We start from the raw sequence: 24,983 nt of genomic DNA on the forward strand, positions 1-24,983 counted from the left end.
TATATATATATAATATTATTTTAAAGTATAAATTTGATTTTTATACAACTGCCTTTTGTGGCATAAGAAAGTTTGAAAACCACTGGAATATATTATATGATAGATAAACATAAAATGTGACTCATAAAATTTTATGTACAATTTTCAAGGACGCTGAGGTCATTTATGAGGTAATGGCTTGTGTATTTCCTCATTTCTATACAAGTATCTGCCAAATGAATACATGTAAAAAATCTTACAGTTTGAAAGAGTTGTGCATTTTAAGCAGAAAAGGGCAGCACTGTCAAAGCCTCACACCTGATTTACATGTTTATTGGCTGTAGGACCATTCAAGCCAAATTTAAAGAGGCGTTTTTTAACTTATTCTGTTTATACTTATTAGTTAGTATAACTATGGACTCTGAGGGTAAGGTTCAGCTGTATTTATGGTCAGCGACCATCCTGCTTTTCGGAGGTGAGATCTGGGCTCTGTGATCTGACAAATATAGCAACTCTGTTCCTCTAATTGCTCCATCATTTGAGATTCAACCTGCTCTGTATAAAGTTCTTGACTAACAAGGTCTTTTCTTAAGTGGCAGAAAGGCAGAAGGTAGATTTTGTCTAGTGAGCTGTCCGATCCAGGTTAATGCATCAAGCACAAGAACACATAATGCCAAAACACATTACTCTAGTAAGCAAGGCACAGCACCAAGCACTCACCAAAAGGCAATTTTATATTTTTGTAGCTTTTGTAGCTTAACATCACCACTCATGATCAGTTAATGTCCACTTAAGTGCAATATGTGCGCACAACATAACATCTCCAGTCACTGGGGTCTGGCTGTTCTAATTTAGCATAAATTTGTCAAGTGTTCTCATCCTTATACACCTTCTATTTTCATTAACCAACTAGGATAATACCTCTGATACACTGTAAAATTCTACATTTGCAGCATGACATAGGTAGTCTAGCATAAAGCAAGTAAAAATCATCAGAAAAACCAGTTGAAGCCAATTGCCTCCTGGGCTTAGCAGATTTTGAACATCAATGGAGGCCTTTCATAAAATAAACTACCTCTTAAGTTCTGTAGACCCTGCTGAAAGCAATTGGCTACAGTTTGGCCTTCTATGATTGCTCTGTGACAAATTGCTCATGTATTTCTATTGTCTCTTTAAATAAAAACAACTTCAAAATTAATAAAAGTCAATATAAGTTGAACTTAAATTTAAGCTCTTACTTTAGCCCTCAGCTCTTGTAACTGAGAGATATGGCATCACATGCTGATAAAGAATTGGAATGGTCATAGTGTGACAATAAAAGATCTCTGGCTGAGTGAGAGAATCAAAGGTGTTTTTAGTAGTGTGTTTGGACTAATGAGAGATGCTGTGAGGAAAGAGTGGCTCACAAACGCCTCAGACAGCGGTCAGATACCTTGACCTTGCCAGTATCTGTTTGATCACAATATGTTGTATATAATTGCACCTAATTTTACCTCTTCTTTCACACTTTGTCAATTGCTGTGAGACTAAGAGGACAAGTTTTGGCCTTTCAAATCATGTACTTCTCGGGGGTCTATATACATTACTGGTTCTACCTTCTTTTCAGGTAGATGACTCATCTGATCAGGGCGGTGACTCCTGTAGAGCCCATCATTAAAACCAGCAATTTAAGATGACTGAAAGAAAGAACTACTCACCTCTCCTGCAGACTGTGTGGTCAGTTTTACTGTTTTAATAGCTTTTTCATACCTCTGCATCACTGACCTTTATGTCTGCCTGCAGAGAATACATCTAGAACAAAAGAAAGATAACAAGAAAGAAAGATGAGCAGTCCTGGCATGATGCTCAGTTCATTAGTGTATCAGTGTCGAGCGGTAATACACCTTAGAAGCTGATAGCACCTTTGTAGTATAACATCATAGCTAACTATAACTAGTTTTTTATTCTATCTATCTATCTATCATCTATCTATCTATCTATCTATCTATCTCAAGTGAAAGCTAGCAATTATAGAATTGGGACACAAAAATGACAAATCTCAATTAGGGTACATCAAATTACACCAAAGATCCTTGAAAGGGATTTTGTTTACACTCAATATCATCAACATTAGAAAACACCATAATTTTAGGAGCATTGAATTAAATATTATAATCTTTTGTCAAATTATTTTATAGAGAGAAGGAGTAACATGCTGTGGAGGCAGGGCCGGACTGGGACGCAATTTCAGGCCGGGAAATCTCACACTCATACAGTCCACACAGAAAAAAAAAGGGCCAAAATTGTACCTTTTTGGGTACAACAGCTTGACTCCGTAGCACTACACCATACATCAGTACCTTAAGAGTAGTAATTCGTACCCTTAAGGTACTAATTTGTAGGCCTACATATTAGGGGTAAAAAAGGGCCTACCTATTAGGGCTAAAAAAGGAACAAATATGCCCTTTTAAGGGTCCTGTTCCAGTGACAAGCTGTTGTACCCCAAGAGGTGCAATTTTGGCCCCTTATTTCCTGTATATAGCCTATACATCCACAACAATTTCTGAAACCAGGCAACCCTATTATTTGTACGGCCATCACATAAAAAAGGTCTAAATCCTTTGGGATAGTCTGGGGCCGTGGAAAATAATTAAAGGTTCTCTCTTGCACTGCACCTTCACTTCCCTTTCCCTTCACTTCACTTCCCTTCATTACTCCAGTCTTCAGTGTCACATCATTCTAATACACTCTAAAAAACTAACCCAGCTGTTGAGCTAAATTTTTTAATTACATTTTTAACCTAAAAGCTGGGTTAGTCCATATTTGACCCAAAGTTGGGTTGAAACAACCCAGCATTTTTTAAGAGTGTATGCTCATTTGCTGTTCAAGAAACAAATTTGTTATTATTATTATTATCAATATTTAAAACTGCTGAGCACATCAGGATTCTTTGATGAATAGAAAGAGCCAAAGATCAGCATTTATCTGAAATAAAAAGCTTTTGTAACATTACCCATGGACTATACCAAAAGCTTGGAGTCAGTATACTTTTTTTTGGGGGGGGGGTCTATTTCAGATAAATGCTGTTCTTATGAACTTTCTATTCACTACTGTGAATAGCTACTGTGTTTTCAGTACAGCTGACCTACCGTGACCCTGTTGAAAAATGTGGTTAGGTTTGTCACATTGCAACTTTTAGTTAGTTACTCCCCGACATTGTGGGACAATTTACCTTTTATTTAGAGATCTACACGCCCCACTGAAGTTCAAAACAAGCTCATCCCAATTTCTCCACTGCTTTTCTGTGCACGCTCTGATGTGTCATGCTACTGTGAAAAGGAAAGTGAAGGAAAAAAATATTAGAGGTAGTGCAAGTCGCTGTAAATAAACAGAGGTCACTGACCCTATCACTAAACTTCCAGCTTAGAAGGGTTAGAGAATGAGTGCGAAAATCAACAGGGAAGAAGTGCAAGAAAGGCTGAATTCTGATCTGTGTTGTTGTTGTTTTTATTAACCATGCTGTAACAAAAGTTGAAGAGCATTTCCATGGGCGAGGATATGTCTGTTCATCTCCACTATTGATGTCAGTCCTAGAAGAATCATTATGAAAATGAAAAACACTGATGAAATAAAGTGGTGCCAAAGCATATTCACATATGAGCTCAGCAAAGGCCAGAGCAGGTTGCAGAAGATCTGACACTTGATGTGTATTGAGGATGCCAAAGTGGACAGCTATTCGCTTTGGTACTTCAGAATAATAGACCACCTGACTTGGATCGCTGTTACCAAGGCCACTCAAAACAGCACCTCCATTTTAATGTCTTTTTTTTTTTTTGAAAGGTTCAACCCATACAGACAGACAGGTGGCAGGCACAGGTACAACAACATCACGACACATGATTGAAAAGCCATTCAGAAAATTCGAAAACTGCTCGAGAATATACAGCATCTGAAATTGCATTCATTGACTTTATCTGCATTGCCAGCTGTCACACTAAAGGCTGTGCCATTTTACTGCATTCAGATGACTAAGAGGAAAAAAGCCCAAATAAGCGCCGCCAGATACTAAAAGTGTGAATTATGACCACCTAAAGATAATCTGACCTTCATGAACATACACTTGATTACATGTGCCACTTGATTATAATCATCACTGTCTGTTACATGCTGTGCTAAATTGCATTCTTGCACTACAGGTGAGCTTTGTTTTCATATTTCTTTAGTGATTTGTGTATTTTGCATAGAGTCTATGTGTAGACTCTTTGTCTCCGTTCCAAGGGAGATCTACATGGGTCAAAACTATGATAAATGGGGAATACGTTAACTGAATCTTAAATGAGCTTTTAAAAACTGGTACAAGGAAAAATATGTCAGGTTCTTGTAATTGTCCCTAAAGAGGAGACCTCTGGGTCACGATTCTCTAACCCTTTTTATTCTGTTTTATAGACATGCTTGAATTAATCAAGTTCAGTATGTTTTATGAGCTGTTTAAATGCAGTTGAAAATGGTTGAATTAATCATTTCAGAGTGCAATATACATTTCATACTCGTACACTCTTTAAAAAAAAAAAAAGGATTTTAATGTGGTCCCATGATGAGCCTTTAACATCTATGGAACCTTTCCATTACACAAAAGATTCTTTATAGTGGAAAAATTTTCTTTTCATTTTTAAGATGTTCTTCACAGTAAAGAAAATGGTTATTTTATGAACTGTTTACTAAAATGTTCTTTGGGGAGCCAAAAATGATTCCTCTATGGCATTGCTGCAAAACCCTTTTGGAACCTATTTTTAAGAGTGCACATGCATCACTTTATGGACTGACATTAGCTAACAAGAGCTACCCTTGACTTCTGGTAGTGACTGGTGGGAACAAAACATTTTAACCCTTGAGAATGAGTGTTTATAGACTTGGTTGTATTCTACATTTGGATTACAAACAAAAAAGCCTCCTTGTGCATTCATAAAGCTAAGGAGCAAGGTTTTACCATTAATGAAGAGTAGTCTAGGATGGCTCCTCTTTGAACACTATTGTTAGCTCCATTAATGCTGTAGCATGGTAGAGCTTTTGTCTTGTGACCTCTCTACCTCTGCAAGTCAGGGATATGCTAAATAACTCAATTCTAGCAGGAACAGTGCATCATTATGCAGAAATAGGAAATTTAACAATCTACCTCTAACAATTTGTGATGTATTATGCCCATTAGAACACCTAATGGATTTGAAATACTATTCAACAAAACCTTTTCATTAAATATCATTAATTCTGACCATGAAAACTGAAAGGTAAAATTGCCCTAAGCTGCCTTAGGACACAAGTTATTCATTATTCAAATCTTAAAGAAACGGTTTATTCCCTAAAGCTCATTTTGTGAAACATCATGACTGTCTTTCTTTCTCCACAGTTTCATCAACAACTTCATATCAAAACAATACCTGAGATTTTTCCCTGGGCTCAACTGATAACAAAATAAAAGCACAGAACCTTGAATTAATATGAGATTTCAACAGGAGATTTAAAAAAAAAAGTTATTCTCAGTTTTTTGGTTAAAGAGTGGGCAATGAAGTCACAATAACGAATAATCCACAGGTACAGGCATCCAACAGTCTTTTTAAAGAGCGGGGCATAATAGCCTTGATACTGAAGTCAAGAAAGCTTTGCTTTATTCAGATAATTGCAGCTCGGGTTTGGCGAGTGTGCTGTAAAAGCATGCTGCCTCTGGAATGGCTGCATGAGCAATACTTTTATAAATCAAGAAGGCTTGACCAAACACACAATAATGGCCAAAGAGTGGGGGGAAATGAGAAAGAATTCACCTTGTACTGTACAACAACCTTCGGTCTGTGAATGCCGTGGAACTTGCTTCTAAGATGTCTGTAGTGTAAAACAGAACATCATTTCAACACTGATATGCGTTTCCTGTTAGCAGGCACAAAAACTGTATTTGAAAGATCTCTCAAAGCTGGAAAAAAAATTAAAGGGCTGATTTTTGGAATGTTTATGCTGTTCTTTTCCATGCAACTGAAGCGGATGGAGATTTTCCTACTGTCCAGTTCTAAAAAAACACAATAAAGCACAGTAAACAGCAAGATTTAAACAAATTTTGGTCTGTTCTACCCATAAAGATATCTTTGTGTAACACTACACATTACATGGTTTCAGAAGATTGGGCTGAATGGGCTTTTATTTGCTTTTGTGAAACTTGACAGTAAAAAAAAACACCACTTTAGAAAAAGCAGTCTGGATATTCTTCTAAATAAATATTTGAACTAAAAACTAAACAAAACAAAACAAAAAAGCAGTGTTTGATTGACACAAGAGTTAGTAAATGGCCCAATTTAAATTTTTTTGTGTGAACTATCCCTTTGATTAGTGTTCTCATACACATAAATGCAAAATACGCCACCAATACAAACATTGTGTGGCAAACGGTTGAGCCAAAGAGAAAAATTAATAAATCACATCATAAAAAAACAATGGTATGTGAAGTTCCCAGAACGCAGAATGTGTGTTGCATCACAGTCTACAAACTACTTAGAGAGAAGAGTACGACAAGTTCTCTTGCACTTTGAATGTCCTTCTGGACTCTTTATTTCCCATGCATAGTTTGGACAAGTGTGTAATGGAACTTTTTGTAGCTGGAGGAAAAAAAAAAAAGAAAAAAAAAGGAAAAAGGTTGACATTCATTATTTTTCCATCAACATTTTTAATTATTCACAAAGTATTTTAATTATCTTTCATTTGTTTTAGAGTGTTCTAAATTCACGAGTAAGTCCTTCGGGGATAGGTTTGGACAAGGAAAAGTGCTGTAAAACATAAATACATACAAAAAAGCTTCTAAAATTAAAACATTCAGCATTTTTGTACAACACAGTGCAATAGAAAAGGGATCTGGAAAGGTCAGGTTTTCAGCACTGGTCTTTTGGACTTACGACACTCGCTAAATGATAAAACCACGGAATTGTAAACGCCTCTGTGTGAGTTCATGATGGGTGCAGCACCGTTTCAAACCCACAACAGCATAGAGAAATTTAAACTGTTTTCGTTTGCACGTGGTTCTGCGTGTTCCTGTTCTTACCGCAGAGACAACTGAGGTTGCTTTTTTGTAACACAGGAAATGGGAAACATCACTGGTAACAAACACAAAGTCCACTTAGTGGGGGAGAGTGACGAGCTTTGTGACCCGTTGTTTCAGACATATTGACGAGATTCTTTGTTAAGGCTTTGCCAAGGTAGCCTGCACAGGATAGATTGCGTGACGCTGTTCTTTTCAACATACACACACATGTAGAGGAGCATAAAACATCACTGATTCATCATTGAGAATGCAAAATTGAAAGGGAGAGAAGAGTGAAAGAGAGAAGGACAAGAGCAACACTGGGTTGCCAGTTTAAGAAAGAAGCATTACGAGCAATGAGTCAGTTTCAAATTCTCTTGCTTTCAGTGGCCTTCAACATCATTCAACAGTGTGCAAGACATTGATATGAATCTATTCTATGCTATACTTCATTTCAAGGTTAAAAAGAAAAAAACAAAAACAAACAAACAACATGACTTTCTCTGCATGTCCATGATGGTTTGTCTAGAGTACACATGGCACTTTTTCTGCAGGTCAAAAGGGTTATGGATTTGAATCAGTGAAAGTTTTGTGTTTGGGAAGAGACAAGGTGAGCTGGTGACTAGACACAACAAACATCTTACACTGTTCGAAATCCAAACCCTAAAACCCCAAAACAGTCCTTAAATCCGTAATGCACATCCATCTGATGGAAAATGTCTGTCTGGGAGCCATGACGAAATACCGAGACAGTGTAGTGTGTGCCATCTTCTCCCTTACTAGACCAACACTTACAGAATTTCCTCTCAAGTCCCAATGATCAATGCAAAAAATTTAAATATGACACATTTTCATTTGCAAGAACCAAGAAAAACACCACACTGAAGATTGAAATGGTTCCTTTTGACGGTATGAAAACAAAAACAACGTATTTCTTTCAAAAGAAACTAGGTAGTATTTTTAACTTGCATGAAATGCATGAGGATGATATATAAATAGTTTCTTCACTTTTTTTTTTTTAATCAATTCAAAAACTTTCATCTTGAACTGGTAACCAGGTGACACCAATTTCAACCGGGTTACTCATTTTGCACTCCTTTTTTTTCCTCTGGAGTCAGTGTATTGACAAAAATCTGCAGACTGGGTTCTATAAAGACCTCCACTAGGGGTCAGAATTAACCCCAAATCAGCGATTTAAAACAAAACAAAAATGGCTCAGTCAAACAATCTTTTACAAATATACAATGCCATCATTGATTAAAATGAACATAGGAGTGATTAAAACAGCATTTTCAAAGCAAATTAAAGGGCAAGATGTCACTTTCCATCAGCAGATGTTGAAACTCACAGATGAAAGAAGTCTGCATGGATGAGGGAATAGGTCAGTGGGGCACATTCTGTGTGCAGGTAGTCTCATCTCTTAGTGTAATACAAACTTGACCCATAACATGTAATAATTTGCCATAGTAACAACACCAGATAACATGGTCGGTATGGAGACGTCCATATCTGGCTAGTAACAGTCCCGCTATCATGCTCTGTCTGGATCAGGTCGGCAGTGCCGTGATTGGCACTTCTATGCATAAGAAGAATAGCAGAATTGACTAGGTAGAGGGCTCACTTGACATGTTCGGCACTGTGAGAGGAACAGTAGTATTTTTTGTGTGCAATGAATGTAGAGAGGCTGCTGAATTTGATGTTGCACAGCCGGCAGTAGCGGGTGTTCCCGTTCTGCAGAGGAGAGGCGAGGGGTGTTTTAGGCGTGGGCAGAATTGTGTGGACATGGTTTACAGCAAGGCCTGCCTTTTCAGAGAGGAGTGTGGGTAATGGGGTGTGGCCTAGCTGCCCCACCTCTCTTAACGTTTCAGGCACAGGTGACACAGTTACTCCTGTAGGGGAGAGGGCAGGGGGTGCAGTTTTCAGAGAACCAGACCCCACGGACTGGGTTTCTAGCGGACTTCCATTAAGCACAGGTGAGGAAGGAGAGGTTGCTTCCACCTTGATGCTCCGGCCATTCACACTGTCCTTACGGTGCCGAGGGCTTGGTTTTTTAGGTGGGGTGAGAGGAGCTCCTTCCCGTGGGCTAAGGCTAGGACTAGGACTGACTCCAGAGGACTGCATCTCCGAATGTTGTTGTAGTGTGAGCACCAGACCATGAGTCGTTTTAAAATGCTCCATCAGATCACAGGTCAGCGGTCTGTTGGGAGGGCAGTAAGGACACACCACTGGGGAGGTGCTGGGGGTCTTTGGTCCCTGCACATGTGGAGGAGGGGATTCAGAGCCAGGTAGGGCGGATATATGCAGAACCGCTGCGGTTTTACCTGTCTGAAGCCCTTTGGCATCAGGGTGCAAGTCGACAGCACGGTTCTTTGGTGAGGTGGAAGCAGGACTCTTCAACCGGTTAAGCTGTTCCATAGTGTGTGGTTGCAGGTTAGTTGCAGGGCAGTAGTAGGTTTTGTGGGCTAGGTAGTTCTCTATGCTGTTGAAGCTAATGCTGCAGGCGGTGCACTTGTGGTAGTCAGTAAGAGGCAGAGCGGGAATACTGTTCCCTCTCTGGCTTTCTCTTAGTCTGGGTCTTTTACTCAAGTCGATGGGTCCGTCACCTTCAGGACTTGAGCTGCGTGTTGGAGTGGATACTTGGGGCAATGGAGGAACGGAAGGGCCCTCTTGTTTCACCCCCAGACTTGTTGCTGCCGGCAAAGCAGTGGCATTGGCCAAAGCCTCAGTTTGAGCCATGTGGATCTCATACATCTTCTTGCGCTTGCGTGTGCGGATAGGTTGGGGAAGGAAGGCGGTCTTACCAGAATTGGGCCGCTGGTTGGAGGGATCATGTCTCGAGGCGCAGTAGAATCGCTTGTGGACAATGTAGTTATCGTGGCGGCTGAATCGGATGTTGCAGGCCTGGCAGAAGGTGCGAGTGGGATCATCGTCTGGGTCTTCAGCGGAGCCACTAGGACTTTGGCTACCCTCACTGGCCTGCCCTCCCCCAAGTCCCTCTCCCTCTGAGGATGATGAGCAGGTGGCCTCTTTCAGCCCCGGATCCTCAGTTTTCACCTCCACTAACTTGGGCTCTAAGGCCGTGCCTCCTGGAGCAGGGTCAGGGTAGCTAGGAGAGGCCGAAGCCGCGCGGCTGACCGGTCTGGCCTGGGGTGAAGCAGCATGAGCAGCAGGAGGAGCAGCTGCTGTGACCGCCCCTTCCTTCATCAGGCCTGCTGCCTCACCTTGCTGATGCCTGCTGGAGCAGTAAAGCCTCTTGTGGACATAGAAGTTGTTGATGTTGTTGAAGGTGATGTCACATTCAAAGCAAGTGGTTCCTTTGTGAACGCTAGCAGGAGAGCCTGGTGGGTAGAGGCTCTGCTGTCCAGTTGCTGGTCCTTGTCCCTGTTTAAGCCTACTGTGTACCATCTCAGACATCTTAGCCAGGATCTCAGACGCTTGTGGCATTATGGCAGCCTCGGAATTGAACATGTACTGTGATAGAAACATTGCACCTCCAGGGAGAACCGAACCGCCCATTCCAGGGTGTACGGGACTGGAACCTGGAGTGGGACTGGCTGGCTCCGTCTTAACCGCCACCACTGTGGGGCTCTTAGGTGAAGTAGACTGAGATGAGCTTGCCTCCACAGCATTTCCTTCAGGACTACACACCTGCTCTTCTTCCTTTGCGTCATTTTCATTGTCTGAACGTGGCTCCTCTTTGATATTGAGTTGGTTGAGGGGACTGCAGCCTTGAGAGGCTGAGCTCCCATTGGCTCCTGGGCTGGAGGAGTCCGGTCGGGGCACGCAGGCAGCAGGCTCCGTCTCTTGCAGCTCTGGAAGCTCAGAGGAAGGAGGACTGCTCTGGCGAGGTGCAGGGCTCCTCTCAGCCGGAACCCTCACTTCCAGGTGTGTGTGGACATGCTGCTGGAGTAGGGCAGGTGTGTCAGCAGAGTAGCCGCACACTTGACATTTCAGAACAATGCCAGAGTCTCCTGGACTCAAGCCTGTCACAAAGAAAGAAATGACAGACATTCAGATACAGGACGACTCCTTTAAATCTTATGATTAATAATACTTTTGTCTAAAATATTATTTAAAGGTCAACAGATCTGATGAATAGTTCGGACATAGTTTTAGAGACAGGATGTAGCCTTGAAGTAATGTCTCATATCTCCGCATTGTATGTGTGAGTATACTGTGTAAACATGTATTTGAGTTATTGACATGATTTAAACAAACTGTTGTATGAATAAAATGTATTCACTTATTTTGAAATATATCTTTCTAAATCCATTTTTCTAAACTGACATGCTTGGGAAATTTCATTAAAAAAAAATTTAATTTAAAGAATTGATAAAAGTATGAGGAACTAATATGCAGCATTTAGACTAAGTTTGCACTGGATTTGTTTGTGATCTGATATTAGAGCTGTTACCTGCAGCCAGAGGCGGTTTGGGTGAGTACACCTCACTGTGAGAGCCAGGCTGGCAAACCATGTGACTGGTGACCAGGTGGCTATACAGGATGTCTTGCGTTGTGGAGATGAAACCACAGCCGTGACACACACCATTCAGCGAGTCTGTGTGAACCTTCAAGTGCCGCTCACAGTTCGCCTTAGTGGTGAAAGCCGACAGGCAAATCAAACACACAAACGGACGCTCTCCTGGAGACACATTAAGAGACAAAGACATACTTACTTACAAATCAAACATAACAGATAATTCGCTATAACACTGTTACTAATGCAAGCGTGCCCATTTCAAGAAAAAAAAAAGAAACTGTAAAAAGAAAAGTGTCTCACCACTGTGTGTTCTCATGTGGATCTCCAGAGAGCTGGCACTGGGGCAGCTTTTGTTACACTGCGGGAATGAACACATCCTCTCGTTAGGGTACGAATCTTTAGGCTTGTCCTGTGGAGGAGAGGGCGAGGTCTGCTGCTTCTGTCGGCTTGCGCAGTAGTACATAAGATGGGCCTGGAGATTTCTCTCACTTCTGTACCAGATCCCACAGTCTTTGCAAGGGAAAATGTCTTCTGCACACACAAACACACAAAATACGACAAGTTAGAACAATGCTAACAAACTATTTATATCTTGAAAGGATAATGAGTTATCACAGGGGATGTTTAGAGAAGGATATCCACTCATTTCTTGGTGTTGCATATTTTTGTGCTTTGTGTGTACAGACAATACATGGATTATCCAACTAATAACTTTAATTAGTTAGAAAACTATTACTTAACAGACAATAATAAAGTTTTTTTTCTGATATGTTATTTATCCCATTCTAACTGATACACTTTTAATTATATGTGGGATGTTCAATATTTAGTAATGCACCCACTGTATATATAACCACACACACAAACATAATACACACACAATTATAAATCAGAAAAGGCAATCAGAATTGTTCCATCATCTCCACGGCAACGGGCACAGTGAGTTTGTGGTGTGCATTGAGAGTGTGTGTGCACGTAATCGGGCCGATCTGGAGTCAGGGTACATGCTGAACAGGCTATATTTGACCGTCACATCCCAATTATCTGTCTACTTGCAGCCCAGCTAATGCAGTGGGAAGCACAAAGTTGGGCTGATCATGTTTTACCCTTTAGCCTTATTTACAGTGATTATTCATGTCTTCATCATGGCATGTCCGTGTCCACTCCCACTCTTCATGCAGTTTAGCAGATATAGTGGAGAGGGCTGTACCAGCCAATTAACTCTGCAGCTGTTGGAACTGACACAACACTGCCACCTACTGACAATGGGCATGAATGACAAGCAACTTAAAGGTTAAAGGTGTGTCATTTTTTCCATGTTAAAATACTATGGCATTGCAAACTTGAAAAATTCTGTTCTGTTTGATGGCTGAAATAAGGTCTTTTTCATTCTAAATCCTTTTCACAACATCTAGCAACTTTAAAAATGCAAACAAATATGTATCCTACACGCAGGTTCAAATTTTGTCTCATTCCCAAATCAAATGTACAGAAGTTCTTTTAATTAACATTTAAGTAACATACAAAACTATATTAGTCAGTGATTATGTAAGAATGTATAACATGTAGGCTGCATTTAAAATAACTGCTGTTTTAAAATAAAAAAAATGAAAGAAAGTTCAAAAGATTAGCATTTGAAATAGTAAAGCCTTTTACATTGCTACAAAAGATTTGTCACTTCTGATCAATTTATATTTGTGGAAGCAGAACTGTGGTAAGAACTTTTTATGTCACAACATTCTTTCGGGGAAAAAAAACATTAGTTTTAATCTATTAATTATTATGCGTCATGATTTACGCACATATGCACAAACAAGGCCTACCATCCATAATCACAGATGTAAACACGCTAAAAAAAATGCATGAAGCTGTGTAGACTTGATGCGTTTATCAGCAAGCAGTGACTCACTATTTACGACAGCAGTTGCTAAGATGGCAGCCATGCCAGCCTGTTGAGGGAGGAGCTGGATCTCAGAGTGTAGAGCAGCGGGGTACGCAGGCTCCTCCTTCACCTGCAAGCTCTGGGTCTGAGTCACTGCTGACTGATCTGTGGTGGAGCAGGACAGCGTTGCCAGAAGTGCATCTCCACTGGACAGCTCCTGCGTCAGCTTACAGAATAACGCTCCTCCTGCAAAACAAACAGTCACTGTTAGACTCTCCATCTGACACTGTACTGAATGTGAGAGGTACATGTGGGAGTGTTTGGGTGTTGTACCCTGATTGTAGATGGTGCAGTTTGACTCTGTGGGGCTTGAGGTCACAGGAATCCTTTTGAGCCAGCAGTCTGCCTCCTCACACTTCATAGACAATACAGGCCTCTAAAAACACACACAAGCGGAAAGAGCAACAAGGTCAGCCGTGCAATTTTAAAAGAACACAGACAGATTTAGAGCAGGACTCTGTGCAACACTTCCAGCAGATCCAACACAGAGGTTATACAAAAGACACTATTATATTAAAATGAAAGCTATTTATGGCTAAGATTTCTCATTTCCTCTTTTTTTTAAGATGGGTTCATTTGCATCCTTTATACGTATGAAAGGACTTTGTCAATATGCATTTACCAGTCAATATGCTGGAATATCTTTAATGCAGTTCTTTCCTAAAATGGTTTGCTTTAAAATCTTTAAACTGAATCCTTGAAATGAAGTCAAATCCATTATATGTAAAACACACAAATAACTAATCAACAGACAATTTATCTCCACATATATTCAAGTAGTTTGCCTGAGAGCTATTTTTAAAATGCAAAAAAAGTTTTGTTATAAAATGCAATTTCACATTCACAGAATGTGATAAAGAAACAAAAACTTTCAAAATAAAAACCACTAAAATTTTAATCTAAAAATCTAAAATATATTTTCTGTTATACATTTTTTTGTAATAATATTTTAATTTTGAGACTTGCCGTTAAAGCAGACATAAAACAAGCTTCTGTGAGATAAATAATAATAATTTTATATATTATTAGTAGTAGTAGTAGTTTTATGTTTAAATTAATATTAGCTTAAGAATATATATAGAATAAACATAGCTTTTTTGAATTGGTTTTGCATTTAAAATAGACAATACTTATTCTACAGCATAGTATACACTCATTTCTGGTAGTGCTCTAGGGATTGGTAACACTTATTTAGCCACTGAAAAACCCTTATTGGTTGACCACTACTAATTTCTCAGCTTGCAGTCCTCCGTTCCCATAAATTTTCAGCTGTCTATTCACTACAAAACTGCTTTTGAATTGCACAACCACCTGTTTATCTGTGAGAGACACTGACATTTTTTTCAGCTCAAGAAATGGCTTTATGTTATGTTCAAAGAAACACAAAAAGCACGTTCACATTTAATCCCTTCTTCCTGATACCATGCCATTAAAATTCAGCATCCAGCATGCCTCTTTTAACTTTCAATATCATATAACCAGAACTAGACTTCCTGAACAATAAATAGTTTTTAATAATTTCGCTTCCAACCACAGACATTAAAAGGGTAAAAATAAGAACAAAGATATCCTACTATAGGGGACTGGGCAGAAGGATGCAAGGAGTAAGAAAAGATTAAAAAGAGGGGGGAAAAAAACGGAAAACCCCCAAGAAAACCTGGAGGTTGGAAAGGGGATATCATGCGGGTATAGCAGATCCATTTCAACAGAACATTTTCAGTAAACTTACCAAAGTATGCAAAGGTGGAAGTGTGTATTGGCAAGCTGGCAAATATCCGAATAAACACACCTGGACTTTTCCACACAATCGTTTCAATGTTTAGCTGAAGCATACGTTAATAGGTTTCAACGTCAGATTTAACAGAAATTCTCGCTCACAATGAACTGCAGAATGACTGACAAACTCTGTCCCAATCAAATCACAATAAAGGCATTGTATGGTGCTGTAACAGGCTGTATATATAAAATGAAAGGTTGATTTTCAGGCTGAAATTCACAAAATTGAGTGACTGATCCCTTCCACTAGGTGGCAGCATTTCTGCAGGGCCAGTTCAACAATAGCCTCATATTTAACCTCCTGGGGTCGACAGTTCCGGCGGCGGAACTTTTTGCAGATTTGAATGTTGACAGCGAAAAGAACTAAAATGCTCCTTCATACTTGATCGTACATATAAGAGTAATACAGCATTTCAATCTGTAAAGGGTCTACTTTTATTTGTGTACACTCACAATATCAACAAAACATTGTGCTTTTGCAAAATAAAGAAAATATACAGGGTGTGCTTTTAGCCGTCTCATTCTCCGCGCATATCTTTTTGAAACGCGTCACTAAAATGAACTGAAACTCAGCGAATATTTGACACACACACATGAGAGATATATCTATAGAAAGCTTAACATGTCTACTTTTAAACGAAGTAAGTCATGACGAAAACAAATATTATGTGACAAAGTTTCCAGGCCCCAAAACACCCTTGGACCCCAGAGGGTTAAGAAAAGCTTCCCACTCGTTCATTCACTCGGCTACTCAAAGTTAAAGACTTGCCCTTGGGGAGACTAGTCCTTCTATCCCTGACATGCTACCAAATCAACTTTAAAGACAGGAGAAAATGAAAAGACATTAGTTCAACTGTGTAAAGGAGGATAAAAAGCCACCAGTCGAGAGGATGAGGGGAAACGATGGGCCGCAGAGGAGGACAGCTGAAGGGTTTCTTTCTAATTCTGTCTGTTCTTGCCTGAAGATACAGTCCGTATTGTATTTCATGGGGAACTAGTGCTGATAAGGAGATAGGGCTCCTTTTGTTTTAATTCGAAACCCAATGCTGGAGCCGTCTGTGGCATAAGTGCTGTGTGCTTCTGCTAATTTGTTTCAGACTCATTTAACACGACGCGACTTTAAGCTTCACAAAAGGAGAGGGCAGCCTGGTCAGCTCTCGCCTTTGACAAAACACTTCCAGACAAACGCGCTCTCTAATTAAACACACACACATATTGACACACAGACAGATCCGCATGTGCAGATGCGCACGAGGAGTAAGTGAAGATGTAAATGGTTATGACCCACTGTCAATAGCGAACAAGATCCAGTTCAAAGCAATCAAGACAATCAGAGTGGGTAATTATTTTTATATGTCTAAATAAAAGACATCTGTAAGTAGCCAGGTGACTAGATACATCACTTGGGCAAAAAAAGGACCACAAGATCTAGCAGAAAAAGACCAATATTTCATGAGGCCCAAAGTTTTGGTCACATCACTACATACACTCTAAAAATGCTGGGTTGTTTCAACCCAACTTTGGGTCAAATATTCTTCCAAATCATTAATACAAAGTTTTTTCCAATGATCATTTTTTAAAGAATTGTAAGAATGATCATCTGAATTAAGTGGCACAAGTGATTCCAGACTGCAAAAGGTAACATCAGTTGTGACTTGCATATCCTCTAACTGGAAATTTCATCATCACATGTTTATCTTGGAAAGCAAACGTTTTTGCTTCAGAACTCCATGTGGTGACAGATGTGGAAAATTGTACGTTCCTTGTGTACAGACCCATGCAGTCTTGTGCAATATCATGGAGTTGCTCTAGTCTAGACCGATTGGTGGTTTGTTTATTTCATGATTTTTTGACAACATGAAGCACTTTTTACTGAAGAACAACATAAATGTATCATCCAAAGTTTTATTTTTTTTAAACAAGTGTATTCCGTGTTGAAAAAATCTACTAGTACAGCAAGACAAACCAGACTTGCATCTAAGATACATTCTCTAAAAAAAATTAAATAAAAAGTCTAAAAACAAGTGTTGCGTTAAGTAAATTTATCTCGTTTCATGCATTTTAAGACATTGATCTGGAACACAGAAGAATTAAAAACTCAACAAGACACCATTTTTGCAGTGCACCGGCCAAAGGCAGGTAAATTGAGAAAATCTCAGGCTATCAAACTACATGTTTCAGTATTTTATATTTAAAAAAAAAAAGTTAATTGTGTATCGTAATGCAAAAAAAAGGCACGTTCTGGAGAAAAAAAAAACCCTTTCTAATGAGGAAAAGCCATTGCAATGGAATTTTTTCCATAGTTGGCCTCAATTACATACGCCACATCCATGAGGATCAGACTACCATTCTTACAATTCAATTTAAACCATGTAGTGTAACAGACAAAGTTACCAGCCACATGAAGAACAATTTGGCACTTTGTGAGTGTCAATTTTGGATCCTGCTTAAATGTATCTGAACATCATATAACAATACTATTTGTAAATCATGCCTGAGTTGAAACCAAGTGTTAAAGATGTCAAATGACTGACAGTTACAAGATGCATTGTTATTGTAACAAGCCTGAAAACGCAGGTAACATGTAGTCATGCCACCTCTGTGTGAGTGGTTGAAAGACAGCGTGAAGAATAGAAAGTAGGCTATCATAAAGGAAGAACGCCACATGTTTTAGAGTGTAACCCTGGTGCTGGTGAATATACCCCCCACCCCCTGATGCACAAGGAACTAGGTTACTTTGAGAGTGGCGCTTTAAGCCCCACCGAGTATGGAGCTTTGAGGAACAGTCTAAGCCCCCTCGTCCGAGCCCTGCTCCCTCATGAATATTAATGACGACGGCCGTGCTTTAATCTGCCTGATCCCCGCACTGCTGCCGCCGCCCTGATAGCGAATCTAATTATTTGGTCTGATATTAACCAGCCCCCTCCCTCCCTCCTCCTTACAAACGCACGCCATCAGGAAAAGAGGTAGATGCACCTTTCCATGCACACAAACACACACTTGTGCACAACCATCATACCACAACACCTTAAACTCACTCCCACAGTCAAGCCTGGTGTGTGCAAGCTCACAGTGTTATCATTCTTAAAAACACCCTCCTCTCGTTCTGATAAAAGTTAAATGCAAATGATTCTTGGACTATTTTCGCTTCTCTTTTTGCACATCTCCTTTCTGCAGGGAGAAAATATCTTTCGCCATCTTCTTTAAAGAGAGAAACAGGACCGTATCTCTCAGTGACCCTACAGTATGACCCCTCGAGTCAAATCCATCCAGGTTTACAGAGCCAATTAAAACCCATCAAATTGACTGAACTCATCTGCCGGCAGTCAAAGGACAGGCCGGTTTATTGGACATTCTTAGAAATCATTTATGCGTCTCTGGAACGCACACTCCATATGCTTCACGTGTAAATGTTTAACGCATTAACAGTGTGCAAATACACTAAAACCAATGCTCATTATGATAGCGTGGAACAAGGTTTTAAAAGGTGTTTGCTCAAGATATGACAGTATGCATCTCACAATGTGTAATCCTGCAGTCGTTTGTGATGCAACACTTGAAAGAAGTGAAAAAAAATAAGCTCTGATGTGTCATAAAACAGCCTTCGTTAACAGAGGCACCCACTCAGTGTTAATTGTCTCAATTCACTGAAATTACTGAAGAAAAATGTTTGTTGACTTCGCAATAATGAATATGAGATGGAAAAGATGAATCACAGCTATAATTTGACAAAAATATCACACACACAATACTGGGGATTGATCTGCTCTAGCTGAAAAACATAAACACACAGAACTGTTTTGCTAGCAGGCTAACTAGCACATTTAAACATCACATCCTGTTTTTTTATTTTAACATATTTTAAAATGTTATTCATTTCTGTGAATCAGAAGCCATTACTCCAGTCTTCAGTGTCACATGATCCTTCAGAAATCATTCTACTGATTTGGTGCTCAAGAAAAAAAAAACATTAAAACATTTGTGATGCTTATTATTTTAAGAAATAGTTTCAGGATACTTTGGTGTTACTTAAGTTCAAAAGAACTGCATTTATTTGAAATGGAACTGTTTTTAACTTCTTAATGTACTGTCACTTTTGATCAACTTAATGCATCCTTGTGGAATAAAAGCATTAAGTAATAAAAAAATTAATCTTACTGTCCCCAAACCTTTGAATGGTAGTGTATCTATGAGAATAAGTGATATCCACAACATTAACTTAGTATTATAACTTACATTTGTACAAACAATGAACTTGAACTAAGTTACATGCTAGCCAGAATGTGCAATTACAATGCACTGTATGTAGTGTAACATCCTAAACAGTCTCTAAAACACAGAAAATTATAAAGTCTTTAGCAACTGACAAAGAATTTGGTCTGTGACAGCCTGACACGGTTTTCGTCATTTTGCACATTATCAACAGGACCATAATCAGGACATCTGGGCCCCTATAAATTATATTTTTGAATTCATTATACTGGATCCTACATGAATTCTGCTGGAATTGTTGCAGGCCCACTGAGTTATTCTCATGTTTCACATTATCAGTCACAGCCCTGATTGAACTAAAATGTTATTTTTGTGGATTAAAATTATACGCCACTTCAATCAGAGTACAGACTAAAATTGATACAAAACAAATATTGACTACATTTAACATATGTTTGTCATAAGAAGATCTATGACTAAAACAAAAACTAACACTGCGCTCACTGTACAGTACGTTTCTTCAGAACTGGTGTCCTCTCTCCCTTTCTTTCTCATTTTTCTGCTTTTTACTCCAGCGTTATCTTCCTCCGTTCCTGTTTCTCCACTATCTCCACCTTTATCCCTCTCCTCATCTGTCCATATCCCTCTTTTCATGCTCCGCCACACTCTTTGTCTCCATCTCCTTCTTGCTATCTATTCCTCTCCATATCTCTCCACACATCCCTTTCTCACTTTTCCATCCCCTACAGAGAAGAAAAGGAAGGGCGATAACAATCAGAAACCTTCTCTCATCCGCCTCTCACACACATATCCTTTTTTCCCCCACTCTCTCTTTTTTCAGACCTCGTTTGCACACATCCAACCAAACGCACTTACGCACATGTACTCCTACGTATGAACCCAAAGCAAATTGCAGCACATCTCCACATACACATCCCTCCAAGAAAACAGCATCTAGGTGTTATGAGCAGCATGCAAATGACATGTAAAAATAGGAAACTGTGATACTTAAAAAGGTGCGATAAGAGATTTGAAAATGAGGCACTCTTGGAAAGCAGGCTCCTGATCTGCTAGTGATCAGGCTCGGAGATAGAGGAAGGTTTCCTCTCTCCACTCCCCACCCATCATATCTCTCGCTGTCGTTTTCTCCACCGTAAAGCATGCAAATCCAAGTACATGATGATCAAACATTAACCATACGTCTTTACACATATCTCAAGTGGTGTGTTGTTGCTCCCCACCCCCCCAAAAAATAAAAAATTAAATTATTAATCAGTACTTTACAGTATATAAATACTTTTATTGTAATAAATACTTTTTATTTATGAATTGCTCAAAAGTGACTTTTACATTGTTACAAAAGATTTCTATTCAAATAATGCAGTTATTTTGAACTTTATATTCATCAAAAAAATCCTGATAAAAATATTACCCCAAAAATATTAAGCAGCACAACTGTTTTGAACATATTACAATGATCATGAAGGATCATGTGACACTGAAGTAATGGCTACTAAATTTCAGCTTTACCATCACAGGAAGAAATTCATTTTTTTAAATATATTAAAATATAAAACTGTTATTATAAATTGTGATAATATTTTACAGTATTTTTTACTGTATTTTTGATCAAATAAATTCAGTCTGCATTAGAGGCTTTTTAAAAACATTTAAAAATCTTACCAACCCCAAACAAGAAAGAAGAAAAATTGCATAAGATATCATCTTGTTTTAAGAGAATATATTTTGAATGAATCTAACAAAATAAAGTAAGGTATATGCTTAAAATAAGGGGAAGAAAAAAAACGTTTTGCCATTAAGGTAAGAAAAATAAAATTAATTTCAATTTAATCTAAATGTTTAGATGTAAAAAAAAAAATGCATCTTACAAAATATTCTTTGATTAATTGTTAATAATTAATCAAATAATGAATAATTCGCCTTTTTACTGAAAAACAAGAAAAAAAAACCACTTAAATTGTTTGCCCCCTCTCTGTGTCTCTTTACACTTCATCCCTGTTTTGTTAAATTCTCATTTTCTACAGTGTTTTTGTCAGTCTCTACATTCACCATCGCCTTTTGATGTTCCAACCTAGTCTGCTACATTTCTGAACTTCTACGGGTGGAGAGCAGGGAAAGGTCCTCAGAGAGGTCCACAGGTGCCAATGTGTGATGCTCTCAATTGGACTCCCATTTGAAGCCTGACTTGCTTCCCCTTTTATCACTATGCAGATAATTGAGAGGGGAAATAATTAAGGGTATTCAAGCATTCCTTTCAGGGAAAAGCATGTGTAGCGAGGGGTGACTCTCTGAGATCACTCTACTGACAGATGTAGATAAACCAGAGATTGGGATGAGGGTAAACAAACCCCGTTGGTGCGAGGGTGGCGGGGCTTATCGGAGCAGTTCTCCTGAAGAGATTATTGGGGGATTAGTTGGGACGCTTGTTTCTAAAACATGATGAAAAGGCACTCGGTGCATGATAACGCTTTGAACTCCCCACCCGCTACCATCGTGTCTTCGGGCGGTGTTCCACGAAGTAACGAGATGCGAAGTGGAAAGAACAATGACAACGTGGAAGTGGGAGTCGTTCTGCACTCACTTGCAACTAGCGAATGTTTTTTTTGAACACCAAAAGTCTGACTAACAGTTCTGCTTGTGTCAACAGCAAAACTAGGCTAATCACAGCATCAGTAGCATGTACAGTTATTTTAAATTGTAATATTGTAATAATATTTCATAATATAACGGTTTTTACTCTATTTCTACATAATAAAAAAAGATTTTCCCAACCCTAAATATGTAGTGTATTTTATAACACTATATAATAAGCACAATATTATATAATATCAATTACTTAACCTAATTATATTAAGTTAAGATATTTGAACATTTTGGACTCTTCAGTCACACTTAATAATGTCTAATTGTCATTGCATTAGGAAACAAAATAACAAATCATTCTGCATCTGCATGTAAACAGCTAGAGGTAAATTCACTTTTCTTAAACACACTTGCAATTACTTTTAACTGGTTTTGAGGTGATTTTAATGGATGTTAGAAGTAGATGTAAGTATATGTTTCCCTCAGATTCACACAGTCTCTTGGTTTGTTCTATAATCCAAAGAGTTCATATATTTTTAAATGTCTTATTTGTCCAAATACGCTTTGGGCACACTGTAGTTCATTAACTGTTATTCGTTTAAAAAAAAAAAAAAGGTGTGTGCATAACGGCTATTTCACAACGGCTTCAAACATTGCTTTTTCAATCAGATTTTGGCACTAAAACCTTTGTAACAGCGATAATGGATCTGTTTTAGAAAGAATCATTCATCCAAAAACAAACAAACAAAATTTTCTGGAAACATTGAGATGACTGTTCATATAATCTTTTTCAGTCTTTGGGTTATCAAAGACACATTAAAATAGATTAAAGATGTTATGGTGGTTTCAGTAAAGACGCAAATAATAAGATTTACATAAAACAGCCAGCTGAAAGTGATAATCAATACAAAAGGATCTGTTAGAACAGTACAGTTTTCATGGATGACATATTCAGCTTCTCTTAACTTCTTAAACGTTACAAACTCCCAAAAACTCCTCACGCACGCAGTATGACCAAAACATATACCACCGGGTATGACCGTTTATTCGGAAAGAATACAATATCATACTTGACTTCTGTGTTTACAAATAGCCCACTTAGCTTTAACCTAACGCGTTTCATTTCTCACAGTGTCTCAGGTTAAACTAAGAAAGTGAGACTGAGAAATGCACAAGCACAGCCATGACAGGACGGACCCTGATGCCCAGTGACCCCAGCAGCTCCAGACTCAGGAGGATGTGGAGGGACGGCGAGAGATGCCGTAGGAATGTGAGATTCGACACACTATCTCTGCCAGATACTCACTCCTTCAACGAAGAGATAGCGGAGCGAGAGCAAAGCGATAGAATGCGAATGTGAAAGTTCTGAGCCGAAAATCATCAACAAAGCCCTGCCTCGATAACAAGATTTTTTTTTTTTAAAAGAGGGAGAATGACGAAGGGAGAGAGCTTAGGAGGAGGTGAAGAAAAGGTGCAGGGAGGGGAGGGAGCGCTGGGTGCATGGCCTTAGAAATTCTCATAATAAATGAAATCTTAGAAATGAGAGCCTATCAAGTAGAAATCAATCACTGGGGTTTGTTGTCCAAGAGGATGGCGCCACGCTGAGATAAAAGAGAAGCGTCCGTCTGGTGGGTGGGGGGCTCTAGCCAATCTCGTGCAGGAACAGCCGAAAGCAGTTCAAGGGGAAAAAGATGACACTCGCTCAAGACATGCATTGCCATTTGCATACACCCATACTCCCATGGATTACTCCTCACTTTGAATCAGTGCAATGCAGACGTCCACCCATTCATCCTCAATTTGATAGGTTAGCCAAGGGGGTTAATGATAAATTCCTGTTTTACTTAACACTATACACAATACTTGTATTTCACTGTCTAAACAAACTTGAATCGAACAAGTTTGGAAAACGTGCATCATATGCAATATTTTGTATGCATCCTTCTTCTCTGGAAATCAGCCAAGCGATGAACTTCGCCTGTGTGTAAGAGTGTGTACAGGTCTGCGTTATCTCTGAAATGTTTGAGAACATGGTCTGAGCAAGGAAACCTCTCCCAGAGCTGAAATCACATGATCAGATGGACCTACAACATATGACTGATACTCTAATACAACACAAGTCTACGGTATATGGTAACGTGTCCAGAAATACCAATCCCAATATAGTAATATCATGTTATTTTTACCAGGGATATTATAACTGTAATGTTATGACACAACAGAGCTGAGATCGGAATCTTAACCAAATATCCAAATTGATCGCTGATCCCGTCACATCCCCCTTACCTCATTGGCAGGTCCATCTGTGGTCTCGCCTGATTGGATGCTGCCAGAAAACGGACCCCACACTGTGTCATCTGACAGGTCTCTGAGGGCCAGGACCTTGAAGTCATCAGCACTGCCACTTAGCATAAGATCATCTGTTTACACACAGACACAGAGAACAAGAAAGAGTGTAAATACATAAGAAAAACAATTAAAATCAGGTAGAACAGGTTAGTTTGTTTTAAGTGGTGTTTGCTAAGGTGACAGCTACTGCTCATCCTTAAGTAGGGAAGCACCAATATTACAATTCTAGCCGATACGCCAATAAGTTGACAATTATTTCATGTAATCACCGATAACCGATAAATGCACGCTACTGTGATGTGTGATGAGTGATGTGTTGTGTGATGCCTAATTTCACTTCTAACATATAACATATTACAATATTATTACTGATACTGGTAAATAATAGTAGGGCTCCAGCCGTAGAGGCCGGGGCGGGGACTGGGGCCGCGGCCTCGGAGGCTGCTTTGCCATGGCCTCCTGAACTACCTGCTCCACCGTGGCCTCCTGGGCTGCCAGATCCGCCATGGCCTCCAGAGTTGCCTGCTCCGCCATGGTGCCCGGATCTAGGACCGCCTTGGGGTAACCTGTCGCGTCCAAGCCTGACCTGAGGGATTGCCAAGGCG

General features: G+C 39.3%; 1 protein-coding gene across 1 annotated transcript in view; it reads right to left on the reverse strand.

Moving 5' to 3' along the window:
* Positions 1–6,698: 6,698 nt before the first annotated feature.
* LOC107672272 (zinc finger protein ZFPM1-like) overlaps positions 6,699–24,983 on the reverse strand; it is a 40,347-nt gene continuing 22,062 nt past the window's right edge. The window contains exons 2-7 of the mRNA XM_016465402.1: positions 24,316–24,449; positions 13,711–13,813; positions 13,405–13,623; positions 11,796–12,026; positions 11,430–11,657; positions 6,699–10,998 (exon numbers count right to left, since the gene is read on the reverse strand). Of these exons, the coding sequence (XP_016320888.1) occupies positions 8,633–10,998; positions 11,430–11,657; positions 11,796–12,026; positions 13,405–13,623; positions 13,711–13,813; positions 24,316–24,441 (3,273 nt within the window). The 5' untranslated portion in view covers positions 24,442–24,449 and the 3' untranslated portion in view covers positions 6,699–8,632. The remainder of the gene's footprint in view (positions 10,999–11,429; positions 11,658–11,795; positions 12,027–13,404; positions 13,624–13,710; positions 13,814–24,315; positions 24,450–24,983) is intronic.

The sequence above is a fragment of the Sinocyclocheilus anshuiensis genome, unplaced genomic scaffold (assembly GCF_001515605.1).
Source record: "Sinocyclocheilus anshuiensis isolate Anshui unplaced genomic scaffold, SAMN03320099.WGS_v1.1 scaffold997, whole genome shotgun sequence".
Lineage (NCBI taxonomy): Eukaryota > Metazoa > Chordata > Actinopteri > Cypriniformes > Cyprinidae > Sinocyclocheilus > Sinocyclocheilus anshuiensis.